Source organism: Oncorhynchus tshawytscha, unplaced genomic scaffold (genome assembly GCF_018296145.1).
Source record: "Oncorhynchus tshawytscha isolate Ot180627B unplaced genomic scaffold, Otsh_v2.0 Un_scaffold_1176_pilon_pilon, whole genome shotgun sequence".
In the NCBI taxonomy this organism is placed as follows: domain Eukaryota; kingdom Metazoa; phylum Chordata; class Actinopteri; order Salmoniformes; family Salmonidae; genus Oncorhynchus; species Oncorhynchus tshawytscha.
Genome location: NW_024609681.1, coordinates 265,456 through 286,266, shown reverse-complemented (window position 1 = coordinate 286,266; position 20,811 = coordinate 265,456). Strand labels below are relative to the sequence as shown.

Sequence of the window (20,811 nt, the reverse complement as noted above, 5' to 3'; positions counted from 1 at the left end):
TTCCCTATGTTAAATATAGATCTGCCTCTCTAATGGCCCCTATTCCCTATGTTAAATATTAAATTCACTATGTTAAATATAGATCTGCCTCTCTAATGGCCCCTATTCCCAATGCCCCTATCTCTAATGGCCCCTATTCCCAATGTTAAATATAGATCTGCCTCTCTAATGGCCCCTATTCCCAATGTTAAATATAGATCTGCCTCTCTAATGGCCCCTATTCCCTATGTTAAAATATAGATCTGCCTCTCTAATGGCCCCTATTCCCTATGTTAAATATAGATCTGCCTCTCTAATGGCCCCTATCTCTAATGGCCCCTATTCCCTATGTTAAATATAGATCTGCCTCTCTAATGGCCCCTATTCCCTATGTTAAATATAGATCTGCCTCTCTAATGGCCCCTATCTCTAATGGCCCCTATTCCCTATGTTAAAATATAGATCTGCCTCTCTAATGGCCCCTATTCCCTATGTTAAATATAGATCTGCCTCTCTAATGGCCCCTATCTCTAATGGCCCCTATTCCCCATGTTAAAATATAGATCTGCCTCTCTAATGGCCCCTATTTCCTATGTTAAAACATAGATCTGCCTCTTTAATGGCCCCTATTCCCCATGTTAAAATATAGATCTGCCTCTCTAATGGCCCCTATCTCTAATGGCCCCTATTCACTATGATAAAATATAGATCTGCCTCTCTAATGGCCCCTATTTCCTATGTTAAAATATAGATCTGCCTCTCTAATGGCCCCTATTCCCCATGTTAAAATATAGATTTGCCTCTCTAATGGCCCCTATCTCTAATGGCCCCTATTCACCATGTTAAAATATAGATCTGCCTCTCTAATGGCCCCTATTCCCAATGTTAAAATATAGATCTACCTCTCTAATGGCCCCTATCTCTAATGGCCCCTATTCCCTATGTTAAAATATAGATCTACCTCTCTAATGGCCCCTATTCCCCATGTTAAAATATTAGGGACAGTCTAAAGGGACTGAGGGGAGGAATATGGGGCCATGAGGGACAGTCTAGATGGAATGAAGGTTTGGGGCCATTAGGGGCAGTCTAGATGGAATGAGGGTTTGGAGCCATTAGGGACAGTATAGAGGGAATGAGGGTTTGGGGCCATTAGGAACAGTGTAGAGGGAATGAGGGAAGGAATAAGGGGCCATTAGGGACAGTATAGAGGGAATGAGGGAAGGAATAGGGGGCCATTAGGGACAGTATAGAGGGAATGAGGGTTTGGGGCCATTAGGGACAGTGTAGAGGGAATGAGGGTTTGGGCCCATTAGGGACAGTGTAGAGGGAATGAGGGAAGGAATAGGGGGCCATTAGGGACAGTATAGAGGGAATGAGGGTTTGGGGCCATTAGGGACAGTGTAGAGGGAATGAGGGTTTGGGGCCCATTAGGGACAGTGTAGAGGGAATGAGGGAAGGAATAGGGGGCCATTAGGGACAGTATAGAGGGAATGAGGGAAGGAATAGGGGGCCATTAGGGACAGTATAGAGGGAATGAGGGTTTGGGGCCATTAGGGACAGTATAGAGGGAATGAGGGAAGGAATAAGGGGCAATTAGGGACAGTATAGAGGGAATGAGGGAAGGAATAAGGGGCCATGAGGGACAGTATAGAGGAATGAGGGTTTGGGGCCATTAGGGACAGTATAGAGGGAATGAGGGTTTGGGGCCATTAGGGACAGTGTAGAGGGAATGAGGAAGGAATAAGGGGCCATTAGGGACAGTATAGAGGGAATGACGGAAGGAATAGGGGGCCATTAGGGACAGTATAGAGGGAATGAGGGTTTGGGGCCATTAGGGACAGTGTAGAGGGAATGAGGGTTTGGGCCCATTAGGGACAGTGTAGAGGGAATGAGGGAAGGAATAGGGGGCCATTAGGGACAGTATAGAGGGAATGAGGGTTTGGGGCCATTAGGGACAGTATAGAGGGAATGAGGAAGGAATAAGGGGCCATTAGGGACAGTATAGAGGGAATGAGGGTTTGGGGCCATTAGGGACAGTATAGAGGGAATGAGGGTTTGGGGCAATTAGGGACAGTATAGAGGGAATGAGGGTGTGGGGCCATTAGGGACAGTATAGAGGGAATGAGGGAAGGAATAGGGGGCCATTAGGGACAGTATAGAGGGAATGAGGGTTTGGGGCCATTACAGACAGTCTAGAGCATGGGTGTCAAACTCTGGCCCGTGGGCCAAATTTGGCCCGGGGTAATTATATTTGGCCCGCGAGACAATACCAAATTACTACTAGAGCTGGCCCGCCGGTATTATACAGCGCATTCACCACTAATACTACGAATCCCATAATGCTCTGCTGTTTTCGCGCGCCAATCAGGACAGGACCCAGAAACGCTCTCTCCTCTGTGACAGTAGTCATAGCAACATAGACGCTACAACTGTCAGCGAGCTAACCCTTCCCAAAAATGGCGAAAGAAAGGCAGAAAACAGGAGCTTTCTGGACAAGTGGGAGGCAGAATATCTGTTTACATATGTAAAAGACAAACCTGTTTGTCTTGTTTGTGGAGTCAACGTGGCTGTAAGTAAGGAGTACAACATTAGACGACACTATGAAACGAAACACCATGACAAATACAAGGACCTGGACATGACTCAAAGGAGCCAGAAAGTAGAGGAGATGAAAAGAAGTTTGGTTTCACAACAGAATATGTTTAAAAAAGCCACATCACAAAGCGAGGCTGCTGTAAAGGCTAGTTATATAGTGGCAGCAGAGATCGCAAAATCAGCCCGGCCCTTTAATGAGGGAGAGTTCATGAAAAAGTGCATGATGAAGGTTTGTGACCTCGTATGCCCAGAGAAAAAACAAGCATTTTCAAACGTGAGCCTGAGCAGGAACACAGTAGCTGATCGCACATGTGATCTTGCCACCAATCTGTATGACCAGCTGATGGAAAAGGGAAAAGATTTTGTTGCGTTCTCCCTCGCTGTGGATGAGAGCTGCGACGCATCTGATACTGCTCAGCTGTCAGTCTTCATCCGTGGAGTGGACTCAAATCTGTGTGTTACGGAGGAGCTATTAGGATTCAAATCAATGCATGGCACAACCACAGGAAAGGAAATCTTTGAGGAGGTTTCCAAATGTGTAACTGAAATAAAGCTGCCGTGGGATAAACTCGTTGGATTAACGACAGATGGTGCGCCAGCGATGTGCGGTAAAAAGAGTGGACTGGTGGGCATGGTTCGGGAGAAGATGCGGGAAGAGAACTGTGCAGGTGAGCTAACTGTTTACCACTGCATCATACATCAGGAAGCACTGTGTGCCAAAGCCCTAAAGATGGAACATGTTATGACCACAGTAACACAGGTAGTTAACTTTATAAGAGCCAAAGGTCTAAATCACCGCCAGTTTAAATCTTTTCTGGAGGAGTGTGGTTCGGAATACGCAGACGTGCCGTATCACACAGAGGTGAGATGGCTAAGCAGAGGAAAAGTACTGAACAGATGTTTCGAGCTGCGTGAGGAAATATGTCAATTCCTGGAAACCAAAGGGAAGGATACAGCAGAGCTCCGGGAGCAAAAGTTCCTGTGTGAGCTGGCCTTTCTCTGTGACATCTCGAGCCATCTCGATGCGCTGAACCTGCAGCTTCAGGGGCGGGGGGCGCATCATCACAGACATGTACGCTGCAGTGAGGGCCTTCAAAACTAAACTGTGCCTGTGGGAGAATCAGATGCTGCAAGGAAACCCTTGCCATTTTCCCTGCTGCCAATCCATAAAAGCGCAGATCTCTACCGCCGTGTTCCCATGCGCACAGTTTGCTGAAAAACTCAGTGTTCTCGCCGCTGAGTTTAGCCGGCGATTTGCCGACTTCGATGCCCAGAAATGCAAGTTTGAACTGCTTAGTAATCCCTTCGCAGTTGATGTGGAAAATGCACCAACCAACATCCAAATGGAGCTGATTGAACTCCAGTGCAACGACACGCTGAAGTCAAAGTATGATGCTGTGGGCGCCGCACAGTTTCCACGGTTCATCCCTGACACAATGCCTCAGCTCCGCACCCAAGCTGCTCAGATGCTCTCCATGTTCGGCAGCACTTATCTATGCGAGCAACTTTTCTCCTCGATGAAGATGACCAAAACAACTCACAGGAGACGTCTGACTGATGAACATCTTCGCTCGATACTGAGGATTTCTTCAGCTCAGAGCTTGAGCCCAGACATTGATGAACTAGCATCCAAGAAGAGATGCCAGGTATCTGGCTTGGGCACATCAGATTAGACCAGTGTGCAATAATTAACGTTTTCTTTATGCACTTTTTCTTGCTAGGCTTGAATGGTTGATTGATTTATTATCATTTTATTTGTAAAATTATTAGCCAGTGGAAAAAGTTTATTTTGGTATTTAAATCAGAAGGCTGCAAATAGAAAAGAGGCATACAATTTTTATTTAAATTTTATTTATTTAATAAATGAATGCCATTGATGTGTTTTTTCATTTGAAATTCGATTTTGCATGTCTCCAATATTAAATTATATATTGTATGGTAATAAGCGATGCTTGTTCCATATTCAATGTTAAAGCAAAACTTGTTTGGGTCCATATTAAAAGGTTAATTTGTTCAATGTTGGCCCGTGACTTTGTTCAGGTTTTACATTTTGGCCCACTGGGTATTTGAGTTTGACACCCCTGGTCTAGAGGGAATGAGGGTTTGGGGCCATTAGGGACAGTATAGAGGGAATGAGGGAAGCAGACAGACAGAGAGACAGATATTATATCTAATTATATATCTTACCAACGTAACATCTGGTATCATTCCAACCCTGTGAGGATGTACTGTACACTGCAGTTTAACTGATTCATGAGTGAAATTAAATAAATAAAATTATAAACTGATTAAAGAATGGCTTAGCGTGTTGTTGTTATACATAATAAATACATGTTTATCCACAGTCGCTTGGTGAGCAGCGATTCTCCTTCAAAAACTCCTTCAAAAACACATAGTTTAACATCGTTGGTGTTGTTCAGAGACACTCTTCTTCATCCTTCCATTCCAGAGATGAGACGAGAGAGGAGAGGAGGGAGGGGGGTGAGAGAGGGGAGGAGAGGAAGGAGGGGAGACAGAGAGGAAGAAAGAGAGGAGGGAGAGAGGGGAGGAGAGGAAGGAGGGGGAGAGAGGGGGAGGAGAGGAAGGATGGGAGACAGAGAGGAAGAAAGAGAGGAGGGAGAGAGGGGAGGAGAGGAAGGAGGGGAGAGAGGGGGAGGAGAAGAAGGAGGGGAGACAGAGAGGAAGAAAGAGAGGAGGGAGAGTCTCCCAGGGGGGACTTTGGGACTTTCCAGCTCCTTGGTGGTTCCCTTCCAGAATCAGCTTCCTCTCCGACCTCTGACCCCAGAACAGAGTCTCCGCCCCTTTACTTCATTTTCTTGTCGTTCTTCACCGGCGCTCCGTTACGTTTGTGCTTCCCATTAGAGACCGCTCCGTTGCTATGGCAATGTCCGTTTGCCTTGTCGTCGCCGTCACCGAGGCCGTGGGTAACCCCCTCCCCCCGCTCCTGAACCTTAACCTTTGACCTTAGTAGCCCTGCTATCCGGTAAAACAGGTAGCCAATCAGGGCCAGCCCCGCCCCTACGACCAGCACAACGTCCAATAGGAAGTACTGGTAGGTGGGGACAGTGTAGACAGAGGATCGTAAGTGGTTGGCGCCATGGTGACGGAGGATGTAGTTTATCCAATAGACAGCTCTTGTTACCGGGTGACCTGGTTGGTCCTTATGGATGGAAGAGAGCACCTGGGCACGCTGACGATACCTAGAACACACACACACACACACACACACACACATGTAAATTGTAAATTTTACATGTAATGTAAATTGCATTCAGTGCAGTGAGTGTGGTGCAGTACCACACTGAGACACCAGATGGCAGGAGTGAGCCAGAACTGAACTGAGTGTGGTGCAGTACCACACAGAGACACCAGATGGCAGCAGTGAGCTTCTACATGTCACCCACACTACTACATTGTGTGTGTGTGTGTGTGTGTGTGTGTGTGTGTGTGTGTGTGTGTGTGTGTGTGTGTGTGTGTGTGTGTGTGTGTGTGTGTGTGTGGGTGTGTGTGTGTGTGTGTGTGTGTGTGTGTGTGTGTTCATGTACTTGTTATTGTTGATAACAGTGGCCAGTGCCTGGTACAGCTCCTCCTCTGTCATACTCTTCCAGTGAACCATGATGCCCATCCCTTTAGCCTCCACCCGGGTCATAGTGTCGTAGTGGTCCCCAAACAGAGGTAGTCCCACTACAGGGACACCGTGGTACATCGCTTCATAGATACTGTTCAGACCACCGTGGGACAGGAACGCTACTGTTCTGGCATGGCCTGGAGAGACAAGAAGGAGAGAGAAGAGAGAGGGAGGAGAGAGAGAGAGACAGAGAGAGGGAGGAGAGAGAAAGAGACAAGGATGAGAGAGAGAGAGAGAGAGAGGAGAGAGAGAGACAGGAAGGAGAGAGAAGAGACAAGGATGAAAGAGAGAGAGAGAGGATGAGAGAGAGAGAGAGAGAGGATGAGAGAGAAAGAGACAAGGATGAGAGAGGGAGGAGAGAGAAGAGACAATGATGAGAGGGAGAGAGGGAGGAGAGAGAGAGAGGAGAGAGAAGAGACAAGGATGAGAGAGGAGAGAGAGAGAGAGGAGAGATGAGAGACAAGGATGAGAGAGAGAGAGGAGAGAGAGAGACAGGAAGGAGAGAGAAGAGACAAGGATGAAAGAGAGAGAGGATGAGAGAGAGAGGAAGGAGAGAGGGAGTAGAGGGAGTAGAGAGATATAGAGAGGAGAGAGGGAGAACAGAGAGAGAGTGAGAAAGAGAGGAGAGATGAGGGAGAAAGGAGAGAGGGAGGAGAGAGAGGGAGAGTGAGGAGAGAGAGAGACAAGGATGAGAGAGAGGACAGATGGAGGAGAGAGGGAGGAGGGGTTAGGGTGTGTGTTGTTGGTCGTGAACTAAACATGCCTGTGTTGCAGACTATTGTTCCAGCTAGAGGGAGAAACAGTATTGTGATATGGACCCTGGTCCTAAAAGTGTTGTCCTATAGGACCCTGGTCCTAATGGTGTTGTCCTAAAGGACCCTGGTCCTAACAGTGTTGTCCTAGAGGACCCTGGTCCTAACAGTGTTGTCCTATAGGACCCTGGTCCTAACAGTGTTGTCCTAAAGGACCCTGGTCCTAACAGTGTTGTCCTAGAGGACCCTGGTCCTAACAGTGTTGTCCTATAGGACCCTGGTCCTAACAGTGTTGTCCTATAGGACCCTGGTCCTAACAGTGTTGTCCAATAGGTCCCTGGTCCTAACAGTGTTGTCTTATAGGACCCTGGTCCTAACAGTGTTGTGATATGGATCCTGGTCCTAAAAGTGTTGTCCTATAGGACCCTGGTCCTAACAGTGTTGTCCAATAGGTCCCTGGTCCTAACAGTGTTCTCTTATAGGTCCCTGGTCCTAATGGTGTAGTCCTATAGGTCCCTGATCCTAAAAGTGTTGTCCTATAGGACCCTGGTCCTAATGGTGTTGTCTTATAGGGCCCTGGTCCTAACAGTGTTGTCCTATAGGACCCTGGTCCTAACAGTGTTGTCTTATAGGACCCTGGTCCTAATGGTGTTGTCTTATAGGTCCCTGGTCCTAACAGTGTTGTCTTACAGGACCCTGGTCCTAACAGTGTTGTCTTACAGGACCCTGGTCCTAACAGTGTTGTCTTATAGGACCCTGGTCCTAATGGTGTTGTCTTACAGGACCCTGGTCCTAATGGTGTTGTCTTACAGGACCCTGGTCCTAACAGTGTTGTCTTATAGGACCCTGGTCCTAACAGTGTTGTCCTAGAGGACCCTGGTCCTAATGGTGTTGTCCTAGAGGACCAGGGTCCTAACAGTGTTGTCTTATAGGACCCTGGTCCTAATGGTGTTGTCTTATAGGACCCTGGTCCTAACAGTGTTGTCCTAGAGGACCCTGGTCCTAACAGTGTTGTCCTAGAGGACCCTGGTCCTAACAGTGTTGTCTTATAGGACCCTGGTCCTAATGGTGTTGTCTTACAGGACCCTGGTCCTAATGGTGTTGTCTTACAGGACCCTGGTCCTAATGGTGTTGTCCTAGAGGACCCTGGTCCTAACAGTGTTGTCCTAGAGGACCCTGGTCCTAACAGTGTTGTCTTATAGGACCCTGGTCCTAATGGTGTTGTCTTACAGGACCCTGGTCCTAATGGTGTTGTCCTAGAGGACCCTGGTCCTAACAGTGTTGTCCTAGAGGACCCTGGTCCTAACAGTGTTGTCCTAGAGGACCCTGGTCCTAACAGTGTTGTCCTAGAGGACCCTGGTCCTAACAGTGTTGTCCTAGAGGACCCTGGTCCTAACAGTGTTGTCCTAGAGGACCCTGGTCCTAACAGTGTTGTCCTAGAGGACCCTGGTCCTAACAGTGTTGTCCTAGAGGACCCTGAGTGGTAACAAGGTGTGACTGAGAGGAGCTACTTAGCAGTTATACCTCACAGCCCTCAGAGGTACAGGTCAGCAACACACCCAGAGAGAAATAGTGTGTGTGTGTGTGTGTGTGTGTGTGTGTGTGTGTGTGTGTGTGTGTGTGTGTGTGTGTGTGTGTGTGTGTGTGTGTGTGTGTGTGTGTGTGTGTGTGTGAATCATTGACTGTTAATGATATAATGAGTTATGTATTTCTCAGCTCAGGGTCATTCTCCTCTCCTCTCCCCCCTCCCCCTCCTCTCTCCTCTCCTCTCCTCTCCTCTCCTCTCCCCCTCCTCTCCCTCCTCCTCTCCCTCCCCTCTCCCCTCCTCACCCTAACAGACAGAGAGGGAGGAGGGAGGGAAGGAAGAGAGAGTACATGAAGTAGAGAAGTGGTTCTTACCCAACAGGTCATTTTGAGGCATCCAATCCACCAACTTGGTATTGTTGCCTAGGTTACTGGGCGGAACCCCCGAGAACCTACAGTCAGACAGGGAAGGACAGAAAAACAGGACAGACAGACAGAGAGGTAGATGGTTAGAGTGATGCCATGCGGTTTGATCTCTTACCCTACTGCTGGTTTCACTGTTGTACCTGACCCAGGTCTAAATCAGGCCCTGATTAGAGGGGAATCACCAACCTGGTGACCCAGGTCTAAATCAGGCCCTGATTAGAGGGGAAGAATGACTGGTGTCCCAGGTCTAAATCAGGCCCTGATTAGAGGGGAATCACCCACCTGGAGACCCAGGTCTAAATCAGGCCCTGATTAGAGGGGAAGAATGACTGGTTACCCAGGTCTAAATCAGGCCCTGATTAGAGGGGAATCACCCACCTGGTGTCCCAGGTCTAAACCAGGCCCTGATTAGAGGGAAGAATAACTGGTTACCCAGGTCTAAATCAGGCCCTGATTAGAGGGGAATCACCCACCTGGTGTCCCAGGTCTAAAGCAGGCCCTGATTAGAGGGGAATGACCAACCTGGTGACCCAGGTCTAAATCAGGTTTGATCTCTTACCCTACTGCTGGTTTCAGTGTTCTACCTGATAACACACCTGGTGTCCCAGGTCTAAATCAGTCCCTGATTAGAGGGGAATCACCCACCTGGTGTCCCAGGTCTAAATCAGGCCCTGATTAGAGGGGAATCACCCACCTGGTGACCCAGGTCTAAGTCAGGGCCTGATTAGAGGGGAACAATGACTGGTGTCCCAGGTCTAAATCAGGCCCTGATTAGAGGGGAATGACCCACCTGGTGTCCCAGGTCTAAATCAGTCCCTGATTAGAGGGAAGAGTGACTGGTGTCCCAGGTCTAAATCAGTCCCTGATTAGAGGGAAGAGTGACTGGTGTCCCAGGTCTAAATCAGGCCCTTGATTAGAGGGCAATGACCCACCTGGTGTCCCAGGTCTAAATCAGGCCCTGATTAGAGGGAAGAGTGACTGGTGACCCAGGTCTAAATCAGGCCCTGATTAGAGGGAAGAGTGACTGGTGTCCCAGGTCTAAATCAGGCCCTGATTAGAGGGGAATGACCCACCTGGTGTCCCAGGTCTAAATCAGTCCCTGATTAGAGGGAAGAGTGACTGGTGTCCCAGGTCTAAATCAGTCCCTGATTAGAGGGAAGAGTGACTGGTGTCCCAGGTCTAAATCAGTCCCTGATTAGAGGGAAGAGTGACTGGTGTCCCAGGTCTAAATCAGGCCCTGATTAGAGGGGAACAATGACTGGTGTCCCAGGTCTAAATCAGTCCCTGATTAGAGGGGAACAATTACTGGTGACCCAGGTCTAAATCAGTCCCTGATTAGAGGGAAGAGTGACTGGTGACCCAGGTCTAAATCAGTCCCTGATTAGAGGGGAACAATGACTGGTGTCCCAGGTCTAAATCAGGCCCTGATTAGAGGGAACAATGAACATACAGCAGTGGAACTTCCAGGTCCAGATTTGAATTGGAGTGCAATACAGAGAAGTACAATCAAGAACACTTTCCACATTCTAGAATTGAAAGGCAGTTGGAAAGAACAGACTCTAGCACCCAGCGGTGTTCTAGAACCCAGTGTGTGGGTGAAGCTGCAAAGGTATCTGAACGAAATGACTACCGCCCCGTTGCACTCACTTCTGTCATCATGAAGTGCTCTGAGAGACTAGTCAAGGATCATATCACCTCTACCTTACCGGACACCCTTGACCCACTTCAATTTGCTTACCGCCTCAATAGGTCCACAGACGACGCAATCGCAACCACACTGCCCTATCCCATCTGGACAAGAGGAATACCTATGTAATAATGCTGTTCATTGACTATAGCTCAGCATTCAACACCATAGTACCCTCCAAGTTCATCATTAAGCTGGAGGCCCTGGGTCTCAACCCCGCCCTGTGCAACTGGGTCCTGGACTTTCTGACAGAACGCCCCCCAGGTGGTGAAGGTAGGTAACAACATCTCCACCCCGCTGATCCTCAACACTGGGGCCCCACAAGGGTGCTTTCTCAGCCCCCTCCTGTACTCCCTGTTCACCCATGACTGCGTGGCCATGCACGCCTCCAACTCAATCATCAAGTTTGAGGACGACACTACAGTGGTGGGCTTGATCACCAACAACGACGAGACGGCCTACAGGGAGGAGGTGAGGGCCCTCGGAGTGTGGTGTCAGGAAAACAACCTCTCACTCAACGTCAACAAAACAAAGGAGATAATCGTGGACTTCAGGAAACAGCAGAGGGAACACCCTCCTATCCACATCGACGGGACAGCAGTGGAGAGGGTAGCAAGTTTTAAGATCCTCGGCATACACATCACAGACAAACTGAAATGGTCCACACAGTGCGGTGAAGAAGGCGCAACAGCCTCAGGAAGCTGAAGAAATTTGGCTTGTCACCTAAAACCCTCACAAACTTTTACAGATGCACAATCGAGAGCATCCTGTCGGGGTGGTACGGCAACTGCTCCGCCCACAACCTTAAGGCTCTCCAGAGGGTAGTGAGGTCTGCACAACGCATCACCGGGGGCAAACTACCTACCCTCCAGGACACCTACACCACCCGATGTCACAGGAAGGCCAAAAAGATAATCAAGGACAACAACCACCTGAGCCACGGCCTGTTCACCCCGCTGTCATCCAGAAGGCGAGGTCAGTACAGGTGCATCAAAGCTGGGACCGAGAGACTGAAAAACAGCTTCTATCTCAAGGCCATCAGACTGTTAAACAGCCACCACTAACACAGAGAGGCTGCTGCCTACATACAGACTTGAAATCATTGGCCACTTTAATAAATGGATCACTAGTCACTTTAATAATGTTTACATATATTGTGTTACTCATCATATGTATATACTGTATATTATACCATCTACTGCATCCTGCCCATGCTGTTCGGTCATCGCTCATCCATATATTTATTTATATGTACATATTCTCATTCACCCCTTTATATGTGCGTGTATTCGGTAGTTGTTGGGGAATTGTTAGATTACTTGTCAGATATTACTACACGGTCGGAACTAGAAGCACAAGCATTTCACTACACTCAGCATTAACATCTGCTAACCATGTGACCAATAACATCTGCTAACCATGTGTATGTGACCAATAACATCTGCTAACCATGTGACCAATAACATCTGCTAACCATGTGACCAATAACATCTAACCATGTGACCAATAACATCTGCTAACTATGTGACCAATAACATCTGCTAACCATGTGACCAATAACATCTGCTAACCATGTGACCAATAACATCTGCTAACCATGTGCCCAATAATATTACATTTGATTTGAAGTCCCTCCTGATTAAGGTCAGGATTGGGTAATAGTCTCTGATCCTAGATCTGTAGCTAGGGGGTAATAGTCTCTGATCCTAGATCTGTAGCTAGGGGGTAATAGTCTCTGATCCTAGATCTGTAGCTAGGGGGTAATAGTATCTGATCCTAGATCTGTAGCTAGGGGGTAATAGTATCTGATCCTAGATCTGTAGCTAGGGGTAATAGTATCTGATCCTAGATCTGTAGCTAGGGGTAATAGTATCTGATCCTAGATCTGTAGCTAGGGGGTAATAGTATCTGATCCTAGATCTGTAGCTAGGGGGTAATAGTATCTGATCCTAGATCTGTAGCTAGGGGGTAATAGTATCTGATCCTAGATCTGTAGCTAGGGGGAAAGTACTTCCTGGAGAGGGTAAGAGTCTCTGCTACATGACTAAATGGTGTCAGTGTTTCTGACCTGAGAGCTGAGAGATACTGTGAGAAACTCCTCTGTCACTGCAGACACACTGGGACATTTGCATGCATTCATTATCTCCCTCTCTCTCCCTCTTCCTCCTCCTCCCCCTCCTCTCCCTCTCTCTCCCTCTCCCACACTCCTTCTTCCCCCCTCAGCTCACAACAAACCCACAATTCACCAGGCAACCAATCAATGATACAATTCATGTTCCTCCCTCCCCCTCCTCTTTCTTTCTCTCTCTCTGTCTCTCTCTCAGTCTCTCTCTCTCTCTCTTAGTCTCTCTCTCTCTCAGTCTCTCTCTCTCTCTCTCTCTCTCTCAGTCTCTCTCTCAGTCTCTCTCTCTCTCAGTCTCTCTCTCTCAGTCTCTCTGTCTCTCTCAGTCTCTCTCTCTCTCTCTCTCTCTCTCTCTCTCTCAGTCTCTCTCTCTCTCTCTCTCTCTCTCTCTCTCTCTCTCTCTCTCTCTCTCTCTCTCTCTCTCCCCCCCTCCCTCTCTCTCCCCCTCCCTCTCTCTCCCCTCTCTCTCTCCCCTCCCTCTCTCTCTGTCTCTCTCTCCCCCTCCCTCCCTCCTTCTCCCTCACTCTCTCTCTCTCTCCCCCTCCTCTCTGTCTCTCTCTCTGTCTCTCTGTCTCTCTGTCTCGCTCTCTCCCCCTCCTCTCTGTCTCTCTCTCTGTCTCTCTGTCTCTCTCTCTCCCCCTCCTCTCTGTCTCTCTCTCTGTCTCTCTGTCTCTCCCCCTCCTCTCTGTCTCTGTCTCTCTCTCCCCCTCCTCTCTGTCTCTCTCTCTCTCTCTCTCTCTCTCTCTCTCTGTCTCTCTCTCTTCTCTCTATAATGAATCCCCTGCTGCATCATTCTCACCTTCACTCATTAAAAAACGACATGATGACCCACACACACACACACACACACACACACACACACACACACACACACACACACACACACACACACACACACACACACACACACACACACACACGGATATAGGAGGCAGTAACCACACAGCAGGTTTTTAGAACCATTGAGGGTTCCAATATAAACTCTCCTGATGACATCACAAAACACCAGGGGTGTATTAATTAATTCAAATCAAACTTTATTTGTCACATGCGTTGAATACAACCCAAGTATAGACCTGACCGTGAAATGCTTACTTTACAAGCCCTTAACCAACAATGCAGTTCAAGAATAGCTAAGGAAATATTTTTGCAACTAAAATAACAATAACGAGGCTATATACAGGAGGTACAGGTATCAAGTCAGTGTGCGGGGGTACAGGTTAGAGGTAATTTGTACATGTAGGTGAAGTGACTATGTATAGATAATATACAGCGAGTAGCAGCAGTGTACAAAACAAAGAGGGGGGATGTCAATGTAAATAGTCCGGGTGGCCATTTGGTTAATTGTTCAGGAGTCTTATGGCTTGGGGTTAGAAGCTGTTAAGGAGCCTTTTGGTCCTAGACCTGGCGCTCCGGTACCGCTTGCCGTGCAGTAGCAGAGAAAACAGTCTATAACTTGGGCGACTGGAGTCTCTGACAATTTTATGGGCTTTCCTCTGACACCACCTATTATATAGGTCCTGGATGGCAGGAAGCTTGGTCCCAGTGATGTACACACTACCTACCCTCTGTAGCGCCTTACGGTCAGATGCCGAGCAGTTGCCATACCAGGCGGTGATGCAACCGGTCAGGATGCTCTCGATGGTGCAGCTGTAGAATTTTTTGAAGATCTCGGGACTCATTCCAAATCTTTTCAGTCTCCTGAGGGATAAAAGGTTTTGTCGTTCTGTCTTGGTGTGTTTGGACCATGGTTTGTTGGTGATGTGGACACCAAGGAACTTGAAACTCTCAACCTGCTCCACTACAGCCCTGTCGATGTTAATGGGGGCCTGTTCGGCCCATCTTTTCCTGTAGTCCACAATCAGCTCCTTTGTCTTACTCACATTGAGGGAGAGATTGTTGTCCTGGCACCACCCGGCCAGGTCTCTGACCTCCAACCCTATAGGCTGTCTCATCGTTTTCGGTGATCAGGCCTACCACTGTTGTGTTGTCAGCAAACGTAATGATGGTGTTGGAGTTGTGTCTGGCCACGCGGTCATGAGTGAATAGGGAATACAGGAGGGGACTAAGTACACACCCCTGAGGGGCCCCAGTGTTGAGGATCAGTGTGGCAGACATGTTGTTGCCACTTTGGGGCGGCCTCTCAGGAAGTCCAGGATCCAGTTGCAGAGGGAGGTGTTTAATTCCAGGGTCCTTATCTTAGTGATGATCTTCGTGGGCACTATGGTGTTGAACGCTGAGCTGTAGTCAATGAATAGCATTCTCACATAGGTGGTCCTTTTGTCCAGGTGGGAAAGGGCAGTGTGAAGTGCGATTGAGATTGCGTCATCTGTGGATCTGTTGGGGCGGTATGCAAATTGGAGTGGGTCTAGGGTGTCCAGGAGGAGGCTGTTGATGTGAGCCAAGACCAGCCTTTCAAAGCACTTCATGGCTTCCGACGTGAGTGCAACGGGGCGGTAATCATATAGGCAGGTTACTTTAGCTTTCTTGAGCACAGGGACTATGGTGGTCTGCTTGAAACATGTAGGTATTACAGACTCGGCCAGGGAATGTCAGTGAAAAGACACTTGCCAGTTGGTCTACACATGCTTTGAGTACACGTCGTGGTAACCCGTCTGGCCCTGCGGCCTTGGGAATGTTGACCTGTTTAAAGGTCTTGCTCACGTCGGCTACTGAGACCACTGTCACACAGTCATCCAGAACAGCTAGCGCTCTCATGCATGCTTCAGTGTTGCTTGCCTCGAAGTGAGCATAAAAGGGATTTAACTCATCTGGTAGGTTCGCGTCACTGGACAGCTCGCGTCTGGGTTTCCCTTTGTAGTCCGTAATAGTTTGCAAGCCCTGCCACATCCGACGAGCGTCAGAGCCGCTGTAGTAGGATTCAATCTTAGTCCTGTATTGAGGCTTTGCTTGTTTGACGGTTCGTCTGAGGGCATAGCGGGATTTCTTATAAGCGACTGGATTAGTGTCCCATTCCTTGAGAGCGGCAGCTCTAGCCTTTAGCTCAGTGCGGATGTTTCCTGTAATCCATTGCTTCTGGTTGGGGTATGTACGTACAGTCACTGTGCGGATGACATCATCAATGCACTTATTGATGAAGCCGATGACTGAGGTGGTGTACTCCTCAATGCCATCGGAAGGATCCCGGAACCTATTCCAGGCTGTGCGAGCAAAAGAGTCCTGTATCGGAGCCTCCTCGTCATCTGACCACTTCCGTTTTGAGCAAGTCACTGTACCTTCTTGCTTTACGTTTCGCTTGTAATCAGGAATCAGCAGGATAAAATTATGGATAAAATTATAGATTTGACAAATGGAGGGCGAGGGAGAGCTTTGTACGCGTCTCTGTATGTAGAGTAAAGGTGGTCTAGTGGTTTTTGTCCTCTGGTTGCACATGTGACAAGCTGGTAAACATGTGGTGAAACTGGTTTAAGTTTGCCTGCATTAAAGTCCCCGGCCACTAGGAGCGCCGCTTCTGGGTGAGCATTTTTTTCTTTGCTTATGGCCCTATAGAGTTGGCTGAGAGCGGTCTTAGTGCCAGCATCGGTTTGTGGTGGTAAATAGACGGCTACGAATAATATAGATGACAACTCTCTTGGTAGATAGTATGGTCTACAGCTTAACATAAGGTACTCTACCTCAGGCGAGGTATTGTAGTCTATATAGGGAATAGGGTTCTGACCAGACATATTGTAGTCTATATAGGGAATAGGGTTCTGACCAGACATAGACTATATATTTCTGACCAGACATATTGTAGTCTATATAGGGAATAGGGTTCTGACCAGACATATTGTAGTCTATATAGGGAATAGGGTTCTGACCAGACATATTGTAGTCTATATAGGGAATAGGGTTCTGACCAGACATATTGTAGTCTATATAGGGAATAGGGTTCTGACCAGACATATTGTAGTCTATATAGGGAATAGGGTTCTGACCAGACATATTGTAGTCTATATAGGGAATAGGGTTCTGACCAGACATATTGTAGTCTATATAGGGAATAGGGTTCTGACCAGACATATTGTAGTCTATATAGGGAATAGGGTTCTGACCAGACATATTGTAGTCTATATAGGGAATAGGGTTCTGACCAGACATATTGTAGTCTATATAGGGAATAGGGTTCTGACCAGGCATATTGTAGTCTATATAGGGAATAGGGTTCTGACCAGACATATTGTAGTCTATATAGGGAATAGGGTTCTGACCAGACATATTGTAGTCTATATAGGGAATAGGGTTCTGACCAGACATATTGTAGTCTATATAGGGAATAGGGTTCTGACCAGACATATTGTAGTCTATATAGGGAATAGGGTTCTGACCAGACATATTGTAGTCTATATAGGGAATAGGGTTCTGACCAGACATATTGTAGTCTATATAGGGAATAGGGTTCTGACCAGACATATTAGGTGTAGATGATAGAGAATATAGATGAACATGGGGTCGTGACCAGCCTCACACTCCAGTACAGTAGGTGATAGATAGAGAATATAGATGAACAGGGTTCTGACCAGCCATATTGTACAGTAGGTGATAGATAGGAATATAGATGAACAGGGGACTGTGACCAGCCTCACACCCAGTACAGTAGGTTAGAGAATATAGATGAGACACTGTGACCAGCCTTACACCCAGTACAGTAGGTGATATAGAGAATATAGAATAGGGTGTGACCAGACCCTCACACTCCAGTACAGTACAGTATTAGATGATAGAGAATAGATGAACAGGGGGCTGTGACCAGCCTACAGTACAGTAGATGATAGATGAACAGATAGGGTAGAGATGAACAGGGGGGGACTGTGACCAGCCTTACACCCCAGTACAGTAGGTGATAGTCTGAATAGGGGACTGTGTCCAGCCTACACCCCAGTACAGTAGGTGATAGATAGTACAGATGAACAGGGGGCTGTGACCAGACACCCCAGTACAGTAGGTGATAGATAGATATAGATGAATAGGGGACTACCAGACAGTAGGTGAAGTCTATATAGGGGGGCTGTGACCAGACATATTAGTGATAGTCTAGAATATAGATGAATAGGGGGCTTGACTGCCTCACCAGTACAGTAGGTGATAGAGAATAGATGAACTACCAGCCTACAGTAGTAGGATAGAATAGATGAACAGGGGCTGTGACCAGCCTTACAGTACAGTAGGTGATAGATAGAATATAGATGAACAGGGGGCTGTGACCAGCCTCACACTCCAGTACAGTAGGTGATAGATAGAATATAGATGAACAGGGGGCTGTGACCAGCCTTACAGTACAGTAGGTGATAGATGAACAGAATACAGATGAACAGGGGGCTGTGACCAGCCTCACACTCCAGTACAGTAGGTGATAGAGAATATAGATGAACAGGGGCTGTGACCAGCCTTACGTACAGTACAGTAGGTGATAGATAGAGAATATAGATGAACAGGGGGCTGTGACCAGCCTCACACTCCAGTACAGTAGGTGATAGAGAATATAGATGAACAGGGGCTGTGACCAGCCTTACACCCCAGTACAGTAGGTGATAGAGAATATAGATGAACAGGGGGCTGTGACCAGCCTTACAGTACAGTAGGTGATAGAGAATATAGATGAACAGGGGGCTGTGACCAGCCTCACACTCCAGTACAGTAGGTGATAGATAGAGAATATAGATGAACAGGGGGCTGTGACCAGCCTCACACTCCGGTACAGTAGGTGATAGAGAATATAGATGAACAGGGGCTGTGATCAGCCTTACAGTACAGTAGGTGATAGAGAATATAGATGAATAGGGGGCTGTGACCAGCCTTACAGTACAGTAGGTGATAGAGAATATAGATGAACAGGGGGCTGTGACCAGCCTCACACTCCAGTATAGTAGGTGATAGAGAATATAGATGAACAGGGGGCTGTGACCAGCCTTACAGTACAGTAGGTGATAGAGAATATAGATGAACAGGGGGCTGTGACCAGCCTCACACTCCAGTACAGTAGGTGATAGATAGAGAATATAGATGAACAGGGGGCTGTGACCAGCCTCAGTAGGTGATAGATAGAGAATATAGATGAACAGGGGACTGTGACCAGCCTACACCCCAGTACAGTAGGTGATAGATAGAGAATATAGATGAACAGGGGCTGTGACCAGCCTCACACTCCAGTACAGTAGGTGATAGATAGAGAATATAGATGAACAGGGGGCTGTGACCAGCCTCACACTCCAGTAGGTGATAGAGAATATGATGAACAGGGGCTGTGACAGCCTCACACCTAGTAGATGATAGAGAATATAGATGAACAGGGGGCTGTGACCAGCCTCACACTCCAGTACAGTAGGTGATAGAGAATACAGATGAACAGGGGGCTGTGACCAGCCTTACAGTACAGTAGATGATAGAGAATACAGATGAACAGGGGGCTGTGACCAGCCTTACAGTACAGTAGATGATAGAGAATACAGATGAACAGGGGGCTGTGACCAGCCTCACACTCCGGTACAGTAGATGATAGAGAATACAGATGAACAGGGGACTGTGACCAGCCTTACACTCCAGTACAGTAGGTGATAGATAGAGAATATAGATGAACAGGGGACTGTGACCAGCCTCACACTCCAGTACAGTAGGTGATAGAGAATATAGATGAACAGGGGGCTGTGACCAGCCTTACAGTACAGTAGATGATAGAGAATACAGATGAACAGGGGGCTGTGACCAGCATTACACCCCAGTACAGTAGGTGATAGATAGAGAATATCGATGAACAGGGGGCTGTGACCAGCCTTACAGTACAGTAGATGATAGAGAATATAGATGAACAGGGGGCTGTGACCAGCCTTACACCCCAGTACAGTAGGTGATAGATAGAGAATATAGATGAACAGGGGGCTGTGACCAGCCTCACACTCCAGTACAGTAGGTGATAGAGAATATAGATGAACAGGGGACTGTGACCAGCCTTACACCCCAGTACAGTAGGTGATAGATAGAGAATATAGATGAACAGGGGGCTGTGACCAGCCTTACACCCCAGTACAGTAGGTGATAGATAGAGAATATAGATGAATAGGGGACTGTGACCAGCCTTACACTCCAGTACAGTAGATGATAGAGAATATAGATGAACAGGGGGCTGTGACCAGCCTCACACTCCAGTACAGTAGGTGGCGGTGTATCCACCTTTCAGTTGGTTGCGATCCACCAATAGAAATGTAAAGAAGAGGAAGAAGGACAGGTGAAAGCAATATGGTGGAAGCTGAACATCAGCTCAGAAATATAACACAGTCATCTTCAAATCAAAAGCAATATGGTGGAAGCTGAACATTAGCTCAGAAATATAACACAGTCATCTTCAAATCAAAAGCAATATGGTGGAAGCTGAACATTAGCTCAGAAATATAACACAGCCGTCTTCAAATTAAATGTCATTTTATTTGGTCACATACACGTGTTTAGCAGATGTTATTGTGGTGTAGCGAAATGCTTATAAAAAATATATTTTACGAGTCTACAATCAATGTGTTGATAGAACTTCAGTCGCGTTTTCCTCATATTAGCTTTGTTAAAATCCCCAGCTACAATAAAAGCAGCCTCAGGATATGTGGTTTCCAGTTCGCATAAAGTCCATTGTAGTTCCTTGTGGTATTGGCTTGAAGGGAAATATACACGACTGTGACAATAACTGAAGAGAATTCTCTTGGGAGGTAATACGGTCGGCATTTGATTGTGAGGGATTCTAGGTCAGGTGAACAAAAGGACTTGAGTTTCTGTATGTTATCACAATCACATCATGAGTAGTTAATCATGAAACATACACCCCCACCTTCTTCCCAGAGAGTTCTTTATTCCTGTCTGCCCGATGAACTGATGAACTGAGAACCCAGCTGGCTGTATGGACGGGGACAGTACATCCAGAGAGTTCTTTATTCCTGTCTGCACAATGAACTGAGAACCCAGCTGGCTGTATGGATAGGGACAGTATATCCGGAGAGAGCCATGATTCCCTGAAACAGAGGATATTACAGTCCTTGATCTTTCTCTGGAAGGAGATCCTCGCCCTGAGCTCGTCTACTTTATTGTCCAGAAACTGAACATTAGCGAGTAATATACT

The 20,811-nt window shown here is 47.3% G+C and overlaps 1 protein-coding gene and 2 long non-coding RNA genes across 4 annotated transcripts; 1 reads left to right on the top strand and 2 right to left on the bottom strand.

Annotated features, from left to right (window-relative positions):
* Nucleotides 1–223: 223 nt before the first annotated feature.
* Nucleotides 224–976, bottom strand: LOC121845467. Of its 2 annotated transcripts, none has more exons than XR_006082574.1 (2): nt 941–976; nt 224–736 (listed from the first exon to the last, which is right to left on the bottom strand). It is a non-coding gene; the product is annotated as an uncharacterized LOC121845467 (long non-coding RNA). The 2 variants fall into 2 exon arrangements; XR_006082573.1 differs by having other exon boundaries at nt 882–955.
* A 277-nt stretch (nt 977–1,253) lies between these two features.
* LOC121845468 lies at nt 1,254–2,301 on the top strand. Its single transcript, XR_006082575.1, has 3 exons — nt 1,254–1,394; nt 1,714–1,916; nt 1,953–2,301. It is a non-coding gene; the product is annotated as an uncharacterized LOC121845468 (long non-coding RNA).
* A 2,994-nt stretch (nt 2,302–5,295) lies between these two features.
* On the bottom strand, nt 5,296–8,996 carry LOC121845470 (2-hydroxyacylsphingosine 1-beta-galactosyltransferase-like). The gene is made up of 3 exons (XM_042316918.1): nt 8,854–8,996; nt 6,120–6,339; nt 5,296–5,774 (listed from the first exon to the last, which is right to left on the bottom strand). Exons 1-3 carry the CDS (start codon nt 8,873–8,875, stop codon nt 5,378–5,380), a joined length of 639 nt encoding a protein of 212 aa, XP_042172852.1. The 5' UTR covers nt 8,876–8,996; the 3' UTR covers nt 5,296–5,377.
* Nucleotides 8,997–20,811: the final 11,815 nt, after the last annotated feature.